General features: G+C 43.1%; 1 protein-coding gene across 30 annotated transcripts in view; it reads left to right on the top strand.

The window, feature by feature from the left end:
• Positions 1 to 17409, top strand: part of mycbp2 (MYC binding protein 2) — a 64567-nt gene that overhangs the window by 42618 nt on the left and 4540 nt on the right. For 8 of the 30 annotated variants that reach the window (XM_084362310.1, XM_084362336.1, XM_084362326.1 and 5 more), the window contains 22 exons: positions 1055 to 1279; positions 2302 to 2434; positions 2518 to 2643; positions 6880 to 7059; positions 8817 to 8921; positions 9637 to 11274; positions 11763 to 11932; positions 12013 to 12260; positions 12374 to 12540; positions 13032 to 13202; positions 13300 to 13499; positions 13736 to 13885; positions 13980 to 14140; positions 14430 to 14586; positions 14726 to 14950; positions 15081 to 15146; positions 15574 to 15813; positions 15944 to 16033; positions 16136 to 16216; positions 16302 to 16568; positions 16767 to 17050; positions 17167 to 17263. In XM_084362310.1, the coding sequence (XP_084218436.1) occupies positions 1055 to 1279; positions 2302 to 2434; positions 2518 to 2643; positions 6880 to 7059; positions 8817 to 8921; positions 9637 to 11274; positions 11763 to 11932; positions 12013 to 12260; positions 12374 to 12540; positions 13032 to 13202; positions 13300 to 13499; positions 13736 to 13885; positions 13980 to 14140; positions 14430 to 14586; positions 14726 to 14950; positions 15081 to 15146; positions 15574 to 15813; positions 15944 to 16033; positions 16136 to 16216; positions 16302 to 16568; positions 16767 to 17050; positions 17167 to 17263 (5181 nt within the window). Of the gene's footprint in view, positions 1 to 1054; positions 1280 to 2301; positions 2435 to 2517; positions 2644 to 6879; positions 7060 to 8816; positions 8922 to 9636; positions 11275 to 11762; positions 11933 to 12012; positions 12261 to 12373; positions 12542 to 13031; positions 13203 to 13299; positions 13500 to 13735; positions 13886 to 13979; positions 14141 to 14429; positions 14587 to 14725; positions 14951 to 15080; positions 15147 to 15573; positions 15814 to 15943; positions 16034 to 16135; positions 16217 to 16301; positions 16569 to 16766; positions 17051 to 17166; positions 17264 to 17409 lie in introns of all 30 variants that reach the window. The other 22 variants (XM_084362321.1, XM_084362337.1, XM_084362335.1 and 19 more) reach the window with 10 other exon arrangements.

The raw sequence follows: 17409 nt of genomic DNA on the forward strand, positions 1-17409 counted from the left end.
GTTAATAAGGCTTGTGGTATACAGTATAGTCCTGTATCCTTGTGTTTCATAGCATGCCTCCCTTCAGACTGTATGAAACGAACCAGCCATTCTACTTATTATGAGTAGGTCCATTATGTATTGGTCATTTAACTGCATCACTACAATGTTGAATGGATGTTGAACTTAAGAGGATGGAAGTCTATATAGGTTTACAGTTATCTGTGTCATGTGATATCTAGTAATTGTAAAACAAGAGTATGTCATCTGAGCACGACACAGCCTCCCAAAGTAGTCTACAGGAATAGTTTTAAAGTTTTAGGAAATAATGCTTATTTTCCTTCTGCCAAGAGTCAGATAAGATTGATACCATTGTCATATCTGTCCAGTAGATATTAAGTAAGTGAAGAGTAAATATAAATATGCTTAGCTGAGCTAACCAGCAAGCTGTATTAACTGAGACTGAAAACCCAGATAAAAAGCTAGGTTGACTCTGTTTCATAACAAAATCCAGCACCCCTAAAGTTCACTGATTAAACCATTATATCTTGCTTGTTTTACCTGCACAAAAAACCTAAGTGTAGAACTATCAGGCTGTGGTTTTGTGGGGTTTTCATGCTGGACTGTTTATTTATTAGGAACAACAAGGCTCAAGTAATTTACACACCCAGCAAAGAAATAGATATGAGTGGTATCAATCTTCTCATTTAACTCGTGGGGAGAAAGTAAGTCATTCCCTAAATGTCTAATGCTTTAAGGATTTGAATAACACATGTCCAGGGGCCTCTTTATCCATAAATGCTTGATATCAGAAATGAGCAAGGGTCCATTTCGGATAAAGGCCCAATCTTCTGTTAATATGAAGATTAGGCATATTTATTCAGATTTTATTTATACAGGGTCTGTTGCCAAAGCATACATTCTCTTTTATGACGTCTCCCTGTGATACTGCCTAGTACTTACCGTAATATTTCTGGACTTAGTGGTGTGAGCCTGGTCCTGGTCTTTTAAATTTTTGCAGCCTTTTGCCGTGTTACTGTACTCTGGCTCTAATCCATGCTCTTACCTCTTGCAGGAGGTCAGGGGCCAGTCGGAGGAGAACGTTAAGGAGGTGAGCAGCTGCCCTTCCCACGAGGCCCCCATTCGGGTGCAGAACAGGGCAGGGCAGGGCGGCGGCCCGGGGCTTTATAAGGTAGTGAAGACCGGCCCCTCTGGTCACAACATCAGAAGCTGCCCAAACCTTAGGGGTATCCCCATTGGAATGTTAGTACTTGGCAACAAGGTCAAGGCCATAGGCGAGGTACGCACTCACCCCAAATAATGCATTGTTTTTTTGTGGCAGGATTTGATAAATCAGTCTGTTTAGATCACATAATGTAATTTAGCGAATGTTAGTAGATTTTGGCCTTAATTCTCAGAGATTAGAGTTCCCTCTTTTTTTTCCTAAACTGATCTGATTTTGAATGTAAAGGATGTAATCTCTTTCTCTAATGGGAAAATACATCAGGTGCTTCTGGGTGTGGGTGTGTTCTGTGTCTTTCCGCTCGCTGAGGTCTTATCAACTCCTGTGGCTGCAACATTTTTGCGTGCTTCCTGATTTACTAATTCAAGTTTTACAAATCCATTGCAGTTTCAGGGTGTCATATTCAGCTGCCTCAAGGCTTCTCAGTGGAAGTCTGATCACACAATGCTGGAGCCTTTCTTTGCCTTGACTGTATCTTTCTTGCACTTTTAATAACTTGGTACTTTGATACTTTGTACTTTGGCCTGGTGATGAGTGGAGCCCTCCTTCTTTTGGATAAGACCCGTCTTTGGCTGCTGTGGTGTGTCATGCTGTTCAATAGTTTTCCTCTCTGAGCCTGTACTGGAATGCCTTGTCTGGATCTGAGAGGTGCAGCCTGCACATACTAATACTTCCGTCTATGTCTGTTTTTCCAAAACGATAATATTTCAGGGAATTGAGACAAAACAACCCCCAATGCATTTACCTTTCAATAAGACTTTCTTATAGTAAGTTTTTATTTTATTTTAGCTACATCAGTTTTGTCCCGCAGTGTCTGCTGATGCACAAAATCAAATTCATGTGATCTACTGCTGTGGATACTGTATGTGTTAATCAGATGAATTGAATGTTTGCATGTTAGTGATCTACTGTAGTAGAGTTTGTGTCATGGTTTTGTCTGTGCGGTAATAACATGGATCGACTGGGGTTGATATGGAAAATGACCGTTTTTCTGATAGTTGAGGGTTTTGTGAATGTGCAGTGTGTGACATGTGTTGAGTGTGTGTGAGTATGGATAAAGAGTGTTGTTTGTGTATCAGGTGGTCAACTCAGAGGGGACCTGGGTACAGCTGGATAAGAACAGTGTAGTGGAGTTCTGTGAGAGTGATGAAGGAGAGGCCTGGTCATTGGCCAGAGACCGTGGTGGGAATCAGTACCTTCGCCATGATGACGGTAAGCCACGCTCAACGGGGAACATTTGTGAACAACTAAATGTGATAAATTGTAAGATAACATAATTTAATTTGCTCTCATAGAACAAGTACTGCTTGAACACGGGGCGCAGACCCCACCACCCAGCCCTTTCTCTGTGCAGGCCTTCAACAGAGCAACAACTTCAAATGGAGCGCAGGGCTTTGACTATGGCATTTCCAACAACAAAGGTGAGGTTAACGTGGCGTAGAGTAGGTTTGAAGAGATAAAATAACACAATAATAACATAATAACCATATCCCTAATCTGCATATCACTTTGCTTACAACATCCACTTTGTGCTGTTCATTTGAGTCCTCAGGCTTTAGTCAAAGGTCACTGATGTATACCTCACCACTGACTCCACTCTGCACCTTTGTCTTGACTCTTCCGTGCTTTTATTTAATATACACTCTATTTGACATCTCCACATGCTTTGGACTGATAAGTGTAGACATTTTCACATCTTTGGTTATGCAGTTACGTCAATATAGCACACCCAATTTCTTCTTTTATTCAAAACTTTAGGGAATTACAAATCTCTTGACCTCTATATTTTAATAGCAGTGCATCCACTGCATCCAGGTATATGTGATCCAGTATGGGTCAGTCAATCTCTTTAGAATCACAGTTGCCATCAGTCACTTATCTCTCATCTCTTTTTATTTATGCATGCTTTTTATTGTGTCTACTATTGGTATTTCATGCCTAACATCTTTGCAATGTCAGGCATATGCCTCTGTGTGTGTATGTGTGTGTGTGTGTGCGTGGGCCAGTCGATGTGCTTTGGTTCATTTGGACTATAATGGAGTGCATTTAGTTGGGGTACTGTGGGCTAGTCCAACACTGATAACTGGCCCTGATTACGTGACTGTGATTTCACCCTTTACCCTTTGTTGCCTTAATTTAGTCCTCTAGAAAACACATTGAATCATTTACATAATCATTGTTTTCTTAAAAATATGGCTGTATACTGAAAACATCACCTGAATGAACTCATCAGTTCTGCTCCACCATCAAAGATTGGCTGGCCCCAAATGTGTCTGTGTATCTTTCTGCCTGAATATCATGCTGATGCTGTGTCAATTGTCTTTCAAACGGCTTAACTCTTTCTCACTACTTGAAAAAGGAGGCTGACCTGTTGAGACATTCGGCCATGCTAATCAGAGGACCATGGTAAAGCTGTAAAGTTGTCTCTCTTGCTATCACAGGGCTTCCTGCTACTGTAGAAGACAAAGACTGTGTCTTTGTTGGGCAGAACACAAATCTGATGGCCTCTAAATGTCTTCAAATGCTAAGCTGTGTCGGCCTTACTCCATTCCGGAGGGTGATGAAAGTGCACCTGAATCTGTTTGCTACACAGAATATTACTGGCTTTTTAGCCTTCTGTATGACTGCAGATTTCTCTGACAAGAAGAGCAATGACTCATTTCATTGTCACTTTGGCTGGCAACAGCACAGATAGACCCTGTAGGTGGCTTCTTCCACAGACCACTCATTGATGTGGTTACACTTGGAAGAAGTAAAGTCTTTGTTTCTGACATGGAGAGATGGATTCATTTATACCTTTTCAACATCTCCTCCATTAAGCAACCAGGTAGCAGTCCATCTCAAATGCTTCTTGGTTGCATCAAAGCAAGGTTCTTTTTATACCAGATGACCTCTCTGCCCCAGAGTGCATACATTTTGCAAGGTGTTAAGCACATGTATCCTGAATGGGAACCTCTCTGAACACCGAACTACCACAAGCATGGTGAATGTTTGCAAGTCCCCTTAGGAGGTTGCAGGCCTTTGCAACTCAAGCTCATGCATCACTTGCCACCTGTGTGATGGATACATCATGCTGTGAGGCAGCATTATAAATGGATCACCTTCAGACTGGTCCGCTTGATATGCCAATGTGTGCCAAAGCTCTTTGAGCAGCTTGGAGAGCAGCCTCATTGACAGGTCTCTCAGACTTCAGTATTCAGCCGTGGTGGTTGATTTTTTTCCATCTTGCCTTCCCTGAGGCAGCCTCCCATTTCTTGCTCCAACAGCTGATAAAATCACAATGGACATAAACCCCAGACTTCAAAATGTCTCCTCAGAAACCTACATTTTATATTTCATATTCTCTCAAAATGACATAATGACTGGGTTTTGTATCTGGTTATGTCAAGACAGTGGGAGATTTTTGAATGATGACTGATACAGTGTCAGCTCAATATACAGTATGTAGAGAAAGGTCAAATTTCTCCCAGCAAAAGTTTTCGAGACGTCTGATGAGGCCACACAGGCTTTTTTAAAGAGTGACTCTTTATGGAGACCCCTCTCTGCCCCTCCCTCTCTACATCCTTTCCCCAAATAGAGTTGCGAAATGGGAGGAGCCGCTGGTTCTATGAAGTATTTTTCGACACCCTGTTGTTTTCTGGTTATGATATTGTCATTGCTCCTCAACATAGAAACTCAAGACTTTCTTAGATAAGTTAACAATAATAAAGAGTAGTATTAAAGTCAGACTGAAGTAAAATAACATTTTTGTCTGCTACAGCAGATGAATGTACTCTGTAAATACCTGTCCCCTTTAAGAAAAAAAAAAAAGAAAACCCTAACCCTAGTTTGGCATAATAAAACAGAATAATGTTAGGTGTCCCTCTACATAGATGGAGACCTTATCTTCCCTATCTTGATACAACCAATCAAATCATTCATAAAGTAGTAAAATCAGCACTCTATCATAGGCAGAGCAGAAGGTCACACTGAGCCAGATAGCAGCTACACAACACGAGAGACAAACTTTGAGCAACTCAAATTAGCTTTCCTGCTAAAGTTTTCTTCTTATCTAACATACAAACATGAACACGTCTTTTCCTTTACCTTAGCTTGTTGAATGAGCATCCAAACAAACATTCACCTGGGAAAATAACTCTGCTGACATCCGATAGGTAATTAGCTAAACAGCATGTTAACTTTCCTGAAAATATCATGACATCAGTCCAGTTAGATGCTGGGATGTTCCTTACTCGTCAATGTCACTAACAAAGCATGGCATGTCCATGACCTTTAGGTTACAATGGAAACCTTCTTCTTCCTCTTTATTAAGAATAATAAACATGTACAATTCTTGGCTGAAAACAGGGATGACTAAAATTCAGTTAGACTTTAAGGCTATCAGTTGAATTAATTATTTCTCAGTTTTTCTGTATACTTGTTTTTTTCTGTCAGTATATGTCGAATCACTAAAAATAGTACACTACCCATGAGCCTCAGCTGACATTGCTCCGAGGATAAAGCCAGTCAGAGCTGTAGCAGCACGCTTTGTCATCGCAAATGAAGACAAAACACTACTACACCATAGCTACTGGATTTGTCTACCATTGACACATGATCTAAAAGGAATCTATTTTTAACAGCTTAATGTATTGACAAAAATACATGTTTCTCCATTTAACTGTAGTACTATTTATCCATTTCTATTGTTTTGGAATGAGTTGCAGACTTTTGGAGATAGCAGCCCTCTCTTGAATATAATAGAACTAAATGGCACTTGGCTTTTGATGCTCAAAGCACCAAAAAAATACATTTGAAAAACTCAAAAGCAATGTCTCTTTCCAGAAATCATGGCCCCGTTACTCAACATAATCCACAGCTCTTGTTGTGTGCAGTTTCATGTGGGAACTGTGTTCTTTCTACCATACAGAAGGAAACGTGCATCTCAAGGATCTCTCTGTCATGGACGAGAGGCTTATACTTATGACAGCGCTGGATGTAGACATTTATGGCATCCTCCTCGGCTGAGTTGTAATGTTTGCATGCTAAATTAGCTTAGTTAGCTAGCTTCTCATCCATGAGTAGATGCACGTTTTCTTCCTGTGCAGTGATACAGAAAGATAATAGTTCCTGCATGAAACTGCTCATAGCAAGGTCTGTGGATTATCTTGAGTAACTGGGTCATGATTTCACGACAGAGACACTGCTGTTGAGTTTTTCAAATGTATTTTTCGCTACAACTGATTCAGTTCTCTAAAACTTAATAACACTACAGATAAGAGTAAAATTACGTATTTTTGATTTTGAGGTGAACTGATTGCTTGATAATATTTCGTACCAGACGTTTCTTGGGAGTTGCTGTACCTTTGGACTTTTCAATCATACAGTAGGACCAGAGGGTCTCTGACTCCATTGCTCACCTTTGGGATGCCCATCCAAGCACTTGGAGTGCTCCTACTGCTAATCTTCTAGCACTGTCGATACAGAAAATAATTACCAAACTTCTGGGACCCTGATGGCTCAAAACAGCTCCTCCCATTTCGCACAGCTGTGACATTGTGGGAGATGAGAACATGACTGATAGAAATTAAACTCTGAATGATCCTCCCCCCCTTTGGAAACCTCAAACCATAGCATAAGCTGTAGTTTTTCCCCATCCTCTGTCTCCATGTTTGCAGGTGACCGGTTGAGTGCCATACTGAATTCCATTCAGTCTGGGCCCTTCCTCTCAGCAGCTCCCTCCTCCTCCGTATTTGAGCAAGCCGCCCAACCTCCTCCCTCCTCCTCCCTTGTCCACAGCCCATTTGTGTTTGGACAATCCCCCTCCCAACTGTCTCAGCCACAACCACAGCTTCTGAGTAAGTCTGTCCTGCTTTCTGACAGCGCTTGCTTGCACAGGTGTTGATCCTTTTCCTCCCAACTTTTTGTTTTTCTAATTTGTTCTGTATTCATACTACTTTTTGGATTTTGTGAGGAGGGCAGGAGTGACGTGTGACACATAACAGTGCAGTTATGTTCTACCGTGCTGAAATATCCTTAACAAGCCAACATATCTTTTATTCAATGTTTGAATCTTGTTTCTAAAAAACAAATCAGGTGATACCACCTTAAAAACTGTATGCATTGATACACATTAATTTGTTTTTGAAAACAAGATTTCAAACTTAAATACTAGACTAAACGTCTTGTTAAAAGGTATATTTTGCCATGTGCTAAGTAATAAGCTGATTTGCTTAATTTTTTGCTTGCTCTCTTGTTAAGTCAGCTTTTTCTTCTCTTCCTCATCATCTTCCTTGCTGCTTTAACTTTAGATCTGCATTTTCATCCTTTTTTATTAACAACTTGTTTCATTTTCTGCCTCAACCAGCCCAGAGCTTCACTGCAAATATAAACAGTAGTCTAAATAGTAGTCACCTAGAAATAACAACCAAGTCACAATAATACACGTAACACCTACTAATAGTACGTACTTTCACTGGATAATTCAAATACAAAATGCCACATTTTAAAAGAGATTAACTCAGAACGGGACCCAAAGTATCTGTTTCTATGTTTGTCAATGTTTCAGCCTGTAAAGCTCTCTTTCTTTCTGTTGGTCTTTTCGTCTCTATTGCTACTCTCTCTACATGTTATATTTTGTACCTGTTTGTCTATGTCTTGTGGAGCCCGGGAGGTGTCTTGGAAAAAAATAGAAAATAAAAATGTTTTGCTCTCAAGTAAGCACACCTCCTTTAATGCTATCAGTCGCGTCGTGCGTGTATCTTTCACACTCACAATGGATCACTGGGATTTATTACAGTTTTTTTTTTATTATCTTGGGCTGAGATATGTGGATACACTTGGCTGTTTGGAATTTGGCTGTTAAAAACAACCCTGTGTTATCTCCGAGGTCTTACAAACCTATTTTACAGAATAACACACCGTTTTGCCATAAAACCCTTGATGAGACGGAGGGTTCTGGAGTTTTTCATAGATGTTTTCTTTGCTGTCTTCTTTAAATCTCCAGCTGATTGAATGCAGCACACCAAAGGTGTTCGCCGCCCTCTACACGATGAGAGGGAGGCAAAATATGCATGATAGTAAATGTTCAGTGTGTAAGATTCAGTTGCATCCAGTGGTGAGGTAGCAGATTGCAACCAACTCAATACCCCTCTCCATGGCAGTTTGTTTCGTCCATTCTGGGCTACTGTAGAAACATGGTGATGCAACACTGTGGACCGCTCCCTTTGTAGATATAAAAAGCTCATTCTAAGGTAATAAAATATGATGATTCTTAGTTTAAGGATATAACACATTAATGAAAACATAATTATGAATATTTTTTCTATTTCTACCAAAACATTTTGAGAGCACAAAATACCATGTAGTGCATAGAACACCTCCAGGGCTCAGTAATTCTCTTTTCCTCTTATCTAAGTGTTCATGTCTTCATGTCTCTGAGTTTTTCTGCCTCTCTGTTGATCTTCCCATCACTTTAACATGTCCTTTTGCCTCTTTCTACTTCAAATTCTTGACCCCATTGCCTCTTTATGCTTCCTTTCTTTCTCTCTGTGGTGGCCCCCCCCTTGCATTCCATGCCTTGTTCGTTTACCTGCTCCGCTGTTTTCCGCTGTAGATGGTTCATCGCGCAGCCTTGCTTCTCGCGAGCGTGTGCACAAAAGCAGTGTGTCCGTGGCTGGGCATGGTACTGCTCTCTCATCTGTCGCTCTAAGGCAAAAGGGTGGGTAATCACAGCATGCATACCTCCCTCAAACTGAAGAGAGGGTGGGTAGGAAGTCAATAAAAAGACAGCCTGTTCTGTGATGAACAAAGAGTATTTGTATGGTAACTTGTGGAAAACATTTTGGGCATCTTGTGTTAGAGCTTACCTTAAAACTGTGTACTAAAGTAGGACATGGCTAAACATAATATTATATTTAAGAGAGTTCAAAAGTTTGATGATTGACACATATGAGCATTAATTTAATGTTCAGTTTAAAAGTAGGTGGACATTCAATGCTCTTGACTCTGAGGGTGTTTTTGCTCCTAAGTTACCACTACCACTAGATCCAGTGTTAGTAGGAGAGGTCAGGACTGGGCTGGAATCCATTTGTCATCAGCTCTTCCATGGTCCACAAGCTGTTTTCATCCATGTCAGAGTTTGTCTGGTAAAAGACAGACAAAGCTGTGGGAGAAACACCCAGCTAGTAAAGGCAAAGTTTGCTTTTTAAGAAAATATATCACTCACCGGCATTAGCTTTACAACATTTAACATCTTTCACCTTTGAGACTTCTATCTTTTCTGCCCTTCATTTCATTTTACCTTATATTTTAACATTACATTTTTTATTTCACTCAGGTCTTGAATGTTGTGCCTAGAGTTAAATGGTTACACTCTTACCACTGATTTAGTCCTTTTCTGTAGTGTAACTGTGTTTAAAATGATTAACGTTTAGGTGAGCGAGGGAACCTGATGCCCGGTGCACGCCCCATGTCCCCAGCCTCCAAACACCGCCAGGAGAATCGCTTGCCAAAACAGGAGAGTCGGGGGAGCCGCTCATCTGAACAGAGCCGGGTCAAGACAGGGGAGGGTGGACTCTCAGCCAGTGAAGCCCTCATCCTGCGCTCAGACACGGCCAAACTGAGGTCCGACTCGCACAGCCGCTCTCACTCGCCCAATCACAACACCCTGCAGGCCCTAAAGGCCGATGGGAGAACCCCTGGACTTCGGGCTGACTCCCCGAACCCTGGCTCTCGCTCCTCCTCTCCCAAACAGAAAGGCGTATCCTCTTCAGGCAGGTCTAGCCCTTCCAGCACCTCGTCCCAGCACTCTTCGTCGACCCACCATGACAAAAACCTGCCGCCTAAAGTTAGCCCTTCCTCCAAAGCCCGGCTGGACCCTCCCAGAGAAAGGTCCAAATCAGATTCATACACTCTGGACCCAGACACGCTTAGAAAGAAGAAGGTTCCACTTACAGAGCCACTCAGGGGCAGGTCTACCTCTCCCAAACCTAAACTGTCTCCTAAAGATCCAAATAAAGGAGTGAGCAATAATGCAGAGAACCGTGTTCCCTCTCCACATGTGACCCAAGAGAACCTCCACAGTGAAGTAGTGGAGGTGTGCACCTCCAGTGCTCTCCTAACCAATGAGGATGGCAACGATGAGAATGTGGAGGTACGTAATGCTGAGGAGGGATCATGCAAGGTGCACTTTAGCATTGGCAAAGCCCCTGTCAAAGAGGAAATAGAGGGCCGCTCGTCACCCAAAGTCAGCCGCAAAACCTCCAGTCGACACACGCGCCCTAAGAAGGACAAATCTGGGCCTCTGTTTAAAGGTGAGAGTACATCACGGGTCACGGAACCTGCCAAACAGGCCATGTCACCCTCTGTAGCTGAATGTGCGCGAGCAGTCTTTGCTGCATTCCTGTGGCATGAAGGTATTGTCCATGATGCCATGGCCTGCTCCTCCTTCCTCAAGTTCAACCCAGACTTAACCAAAGAGCACGCCCCCATCCGCAGCTCCCTGGGAGGACAGGGTGCTGAGGAGAAGGAGAGCAAGTTGAAGAACCGCCACTCCTTAGAGATTTCCTCTGCACTTAACATGTTTAATATTGCTCCACATGGGCCAGACATCTCCAAAATGGGAAGCATCAACAAAAACAAGGTGCTCTCCATGCTGAAAGAACCTCCACTGCCAGAGAAGTGTGAGGACGGCAAAGGAGATGCCATTTCCTATGAGACGACTTCTCATCCCTCTATGAGGGCAAAGTCAATCTTGCCGTTAACGCTACAACACCTGGTGGCATTCTGGGAGGACATTTCTATGGCCACCATCAAGGCAGCGACTCAGAACATGATCTTCCCCAGCCCGGGCTCCAGTGCCATCCTGAAAAAGAAGGAACATGAGAAAGACAATAAAAAGGCGAAGAAGGAGAAGAAGAAAAGGGAGAAGGCAGAGGTGCGTCCAAGAGGGAATCTGTTTGGAGAGATGGCACAGCTCGCCATGGGTGGACCTGAGAAAGACACCATCTGTGAGCTGTGTGGGGAGTCTCACCCTTACCCTGTCACCTACCATATGAGACAGGCTCACCCAGGTAAGAATACAGGAGGTTCTGGTTAGTTCTGTCATTTTGAATAATTTCTTTGTATATCAGTAGGGGGGTGGGCAATCTGACGATTTTAGATTGTGATTGATCTTGAAGGCATCAACAATCTACTCTTCAGGCCAATTATAGAGATTATATAGAGATGGTGGTGTTTAATGTCCTCTTACTCTTACTGTCCTCTATGCTGATTGGACAAATTAGTTCATGTGGCTCTTCCTTGGGTGACATTTAGTAAATAAATAATACAACTTGATTTTATAGCTAGTGGAATGGCGGATGAGGAGGATGTGCCAAAAGAGATTTCAAGTCTGGCTACAATCTACAGGAAAATTCTAAATTGTGAACATTTTTTTTTTTTTACAAGATTGCCCGCCCCTTTTAAGTACGTTTTACTTTGCATTTTGATTAAAGTGACTTATAACCTTCCAAAATGTAATTTGTGCCTTAAACATCCCTCCTTCGTATTTCCTTGGCAGGTTGTGGCCGCTATGCTGGAGGCCAGGGCTACAACAGCATTGGCCACTTCTGTGGTGGTTGGGCTGGGAACTGTGGAGATGGAGGCATTGGAGGCAGCACCTGGTACCTGGTGTGTGATCGCTGTAGGGAGAAATACCTGAGAGAGAAACAGACTGCCGCCAGGGAAAAGGTAGCCTCCTGCTGCAAGGCTTTAGTGCTGGAATATGTGTTAGATTTCAGTTAAAAAACAATTTGTATGTTCCTTGCCAGGTGAAGCAATCCAGGAAGAAACCCCTGCAGGTGAAGACTCCCCGAGCGCTGCCCACTATGGAGGCCCACCAAGTGATTCGGGCCAACGCTTTGTTCCTGCTGTCCCTCAGCAGTGCTGCCGAGCCCAGCATGCTGTGCCACCACCCTCCCCGGCCCCTGCACTCCCAGCTGCTTCCCAGCCTCAAGGAGGGTGTGTCGGACGAACTCCCCAATAAAATGGGCTGCCTCTACCTTCAGACTCTAGCCAGGTAGCTAACAGCTCAGTTAATAACAGGTTGTCTTTCATAGGCAAAAAAAAACGTACAGTAACATGTGCTGGAACAATGATTTGAGCCACTCCCACTCTCTTCTCATTCCTCAGGCAACACACTGAGAACTTTGGAGGCTACCAGGACGATAACCTCTTCCAAGATGAAATGAGGTATTTGCGCTCAACATCTGTTCCTGCGCCCTACATTTCAGTAACCCCTGACGCCTGTCCCAATGTGTTTGAGGAACCAGAGAGCAACATGAAATCAATGCCCCCCAGGTAACACGTGTTTTAGTTACTTCGACTTTCCCTTAATTGCATCCTTACAAATTGCTGCTGTTACTTATAGTTACTGATATTTTTCAGACACAATTTATGCTTGAGCCCTGGCAGATCAGGTTGCCATTACTTTTTCATATGTTGAAGTTCTTTTTCCACACTATTGAATGTTCATGGCAGAGCAAGTTTGACAGCAAGCATTAAGTTCTGATAATGTGGCCTGTTATGCCTTGTTATCACCAGCCTCATCTTATACAGTACAGAGTATTGAGTACCATAAAATACCATTGATTTGGTCTAAGTGCTTTTTCAAACCAATAAGATTTAAGTGGTATGAAGTATATATGCTGTTACATAACATAAAGCCCTCTCAGTGGTATGAAAATATATGGGCCGTTGTTTTGTCAGCAAACACATTTCCACATTTGCTACAGAAGAAAAATCCCTTATTCTGGCACTCTATTTAAACTGTGATGGTTTGTTGTCTATGGGCTCTCATTTAGTCTCGAGACCAGTCCAATCACAGACAGCGACACGGCGAAGCGTACGGTGTTTCAGAGGTCTTACTCGGTCGTAGCATCTGAGTACGACAAGCAACACTCGCCTTCTCCAGCCCGAGTCAAAGCCGTCCCCAGACGCAGGGTCCACAGTGGTGATGCAGGTAAGCACATGTAGTCATCATCTGAGAAGTGATTAGTCATACTTCAGGGTAAGTTATGCATCATCTGTAATACCAACCTGCTCTGTCCCTCATACAGAGGTGGGGTCTTCCCTGCTACGACACCCATCTCCTGAGCTCTCCAGGCTGATCTCAGCCCACGGCTCTCTCAGTAAGGGGGAGAGGAACTTCCAGTGGCCTGTCCTGGCTTTTGTTATCCAGCACCACGACCTGGAGGGCCTCGAGGTGGCCATGAGGCACGCACTGAGGAAGTCTGCCTGCAGGGTGTTTGCCATGGAGGTACTGATGATTAGCCTGTAATACAGTATCTCCCTGAATCTCAGAGCTCAGGCTCGGCTAATTATTGCTATTTATAGAGCAGTGACTCTGGGTTATAGGCGAATAGTTGTCTGGATATTGCTAAATAATTAATAACATTTTTTAGACTTAATTGGCCTCATTGCACTCTCGCATTGTTTGTGTATAATAAAGGTTAGACTAATTAAAAAATGTTTTTCCCGTGATGTCTCCGTCAGGCATTCAACTGGCTGCTGTGCAATGTGATCCAGACCACCTCCCTGCACGACATCCTTTGGCATTTTGTAGCATCCCTCACCCCATCACCCTTTGAGCCTGAGGATGAAGAAGAAGATGAGAACAAGGGAAACAAAGAAATCGTGGAACAGGTAATAAGTGGTTAAATGTCAAGAAGCATGCAGCGTTATGTTTGCTTTGCTGTGCATCTTTTTCTCATGAACATCTCCACTCTGCATCCTACAGGAGAGAGACCTTGGTGTTTGTGAGCACCCGCTGTCAGACATTGTTATTGCCGGAGAGGCGGCTCATCCTCTACCCCACACCTTCCACCGCCTCCTTCAGACCATCTCTGACCTAATGATGTCACTTCCTAGTGGCAGCTCACTTCAGCAGATGGCGCTCAGGTACAGTTTCTGAATGACTGAAAAATTATACCTACCCCCTCATCAACATTTTTAGATGGATTGATTTCAATTTATACTAATTCGTGTTAGGGATCGTGTCCTCATTTTCATCTTTGACATGTTTTCTTAATTAAAGTACTGCTCATTGTGATGTTACAATGTCAACAATAAGTTGGCAAGTAATAATTTACATTATAATTGAAATTGTCACGACCTCTTTTGCACTTTTGCCCTTTGTGAGCTTCATGTGTTTATAATGGGATTGTAACTTGCCGACGTATTCTTTCAGGTGCTGGAGTCTCAAGTTCAAGCAGTCCGACCACCAGTTCCTCCACCAGAGCAATGTTTTCCATCACATCAACAACATCTTGTCTAAGTCAGATGATGGAGACAGCGAGGAGAGCTTCAACATCAGTGTGCAGTCAGGCTATGAAGCAATTAGCCAGGCAAGAATACAACCACATTCATTTACAAATCACATCTGTCTTCTGTTGGTAAATACAGTTTGGACCAACAAAGTCTCATTGTTTGTCATGCACCTGTGTTTATGACATGCACTAACCTGATATCTGTGTGTGATGACAGGATCTGTGCCTGGTGACCTGTCTAAAAGACCTGACCAGTGTAGTAGACATCAAGACGTCCAGCCGTCCTGCCATGATAGGCAGCTTAACAGACGGCTCCACGGAGACCTTCTGGGAATCTGGAGACGAAGACAAGAACAAAACCAAGAGCATCACCATCAGCTGTGTGAAAGGCATTAACGCCGCCAACGTGTCTGTTCATGTGGACAACTCCAGAGACATCGGGGTAAGGGCAACGGCAAACCAGGCATTTAGATTGTGTGGGGGATAAAACACTGCTTGTCATAGTGTAAATGCATTAATCAAATTGATAATTCTAATGTATTTATAAGCGTTGTCTGATGTCATATCTACAGAACAAAGTCACATCAGTGACATTCCTGTGTGGAAAAGCAATAGAGGATCTCTGCAGAATCAAACAGGTATGATCAGCTTCTTCAGCAGTGGTGTCAGACAACAGTTTAATCAGTATACTTTGTGCTGTAAAGTATTCTATTTAAACAGTCTGTTAAATATTAACACACTAGGTCTTGAGTATTTGAATGCAACCAAATCTGATCCACTTTCATCAAAGCTATTTACAAAACACACCACAGATGGTCTGTGGCCTTTCTGTGCTGTTTGTGTTCTGTGCCATCTAAAGCTCTTTATATTTATAACACCTTTTTTCTCCTCTCCAAATCATAATGGTTAGGTTTAAATGTGGTTAATGGTTAAATTTTGTGGAGAAACAATAGTATCAAAATATCAAAAGGTATTCAATTAATGGAGTGCACCTATATCTAGCATTACAAAACGCTACAGAGTTACATGTGGTGAACAGTGTGAACATCCCAATGATTTTTCAAGGTTGACCTCGACTCACGACACATGGGCTGGGTGACAAGTGAGCTCCCTGGAGGGGATCATCATGTGATCAAGGTGGAACTGAAAGGTCCGGAGAACACCCTGAGGGTGCGTCAGGTGAAGGTCCTCGGTTGGAAAGAGGGTGAGAGCATCAAGATTCTGGGACAGATCTCAGCCAGCATGGCCCAGCAGAAGAACTGTGAGGCCGAGACTCTCCGAGTGTTTCGCCTCATCACCTCACAGGTCTGTCTAACTGTTACTGTACTATACTGTCTGTTTGAAACCATTACATTTTACAAATATCACATATTTGGTGCAAAAAGCTCGAGTCTCTTGGAAGTTTTAATATTTCTACTTTGTTTTGTTCATTAAGGTCTTTGGAAAACTCATCTGTGGAGATGCAGAGCCGACTCCAGAACAGGAGGAGAAAAACCTGCTTTCATCACCAGAGGGAGAAGACAAGGTCTGCACTGTCACATTGTGAAAAATGTTCAGTTTAACTGACTCAAATATTAAGTGATCTTTAGCCTAATGTTTTACCTTTTTTATATTCTTTTATGAATAGGTGCCATCTGATGCAGACCTTAAAGAGCACATGGTGGGAATCATTTTCAGCAGGAGCAAACTGACCAACCTCCAGAAACAGGTAAATAGTCAGTTCCTCATAGCATTCAACAGGATGAGGTATTACAATCGCAGCCCTCTAACCTCATGAGTGTTTTCATTTCCAGGTGTGTGCGCACATCGTCCAGGCCATCCGTATGGAGGCCACACGTGTGAGGGAGGAATGGGAGCACGCCATCTCCAGCAAAGAGAATGCTAACTCGCAGCCCAGTGACGATGATGCCTCCTCAGACGCCTACTGCTTTGAGCTCCTGTCCATGGTCCTGGCTCTCAGTGGCTCCAATGTCGGCCGCCAATACCTCGCTCAGCAGCTAACACTAATGCAAGACCTATTTTCTCTGCTGCACACGGCTTCCCCCAGAGTACAGAGACAGGTGAGCAAGGGAACACACACACACACACACGCTCAACTCAGAGTTTTAGTCATGTGCAGTTGAGTAATTAATGGTACCATGTGGAGTCTTCTTGCCAAGACTCATCCATTTAAATACATCTGTGGTTTGAGTGCATGTATAAACATGACACTGTACAAATGATGTTCCTGTTTGCTGTCTCATCTTACCCCACCTCAGGTCACATCATTGCTCAGACGCGTCCTTCCAGAGGTTACACCAGTGCGACTTGCCAGCATCATCGGGGTGAAGGCTCTGCCGCCAGCAGACATCAGTGACATCATCCACTCCACAGAAAAGGGTGACTGGAACAAGCTCTGCATCCTTGACATGTTCCTGGGCTGCATCGCAAAAGCCCTCACTGTGCAGCTGAAAGCCAAAGGCACCACCATCTCTGGCACTGCAGGCATGGCCGCTGGTAAAGGGGTCACCACTGTCACCCTACCCATGATCTTCAACTCCAGGTGAGTTAGTTCCTGCTAAGACAAAGTTATAAAACAAATTTGCATTGATTCAGTTTGTGGTTAATGGCAGTTTTCTTTGATCCTTATACTTTATGCTCCCTCTCTGTCATGCTCAGCTACATCCGCAGAGGGGAGAGCCACTGGTGGATGAAAGGCTCCACTCCTCCTCAGATAGCAGAGATCATCATTAAGCTGGTTAAAGACATGGCAGCTGTAAGTTCCCGTTTTTTTAATCTCTTTTTTAAACTCTCTGTGAGCCTAATTTGAAATGGAGCCACATTTGTAATCTTTGTCATAAATTCTGTGCGTTCATGTGTTGTATGTGTTGGAAAATACCTCTAAGACGGTCATTTGCTGTG

The sequence above is a fragment of the Pagrus pagrus genome (genome assembly GCF_965226575.1).
Source record: "Pagrus pagrus genome assembly, chromosome: 9".
In the NCBI taxonomy this organism is placed as follows: domain Eukaryota; kingdom Metazoa; phylum Chordata; class Actinopteri; order Spariformes; family Sparidae; genus Pagrus; species Pagrus pagrus.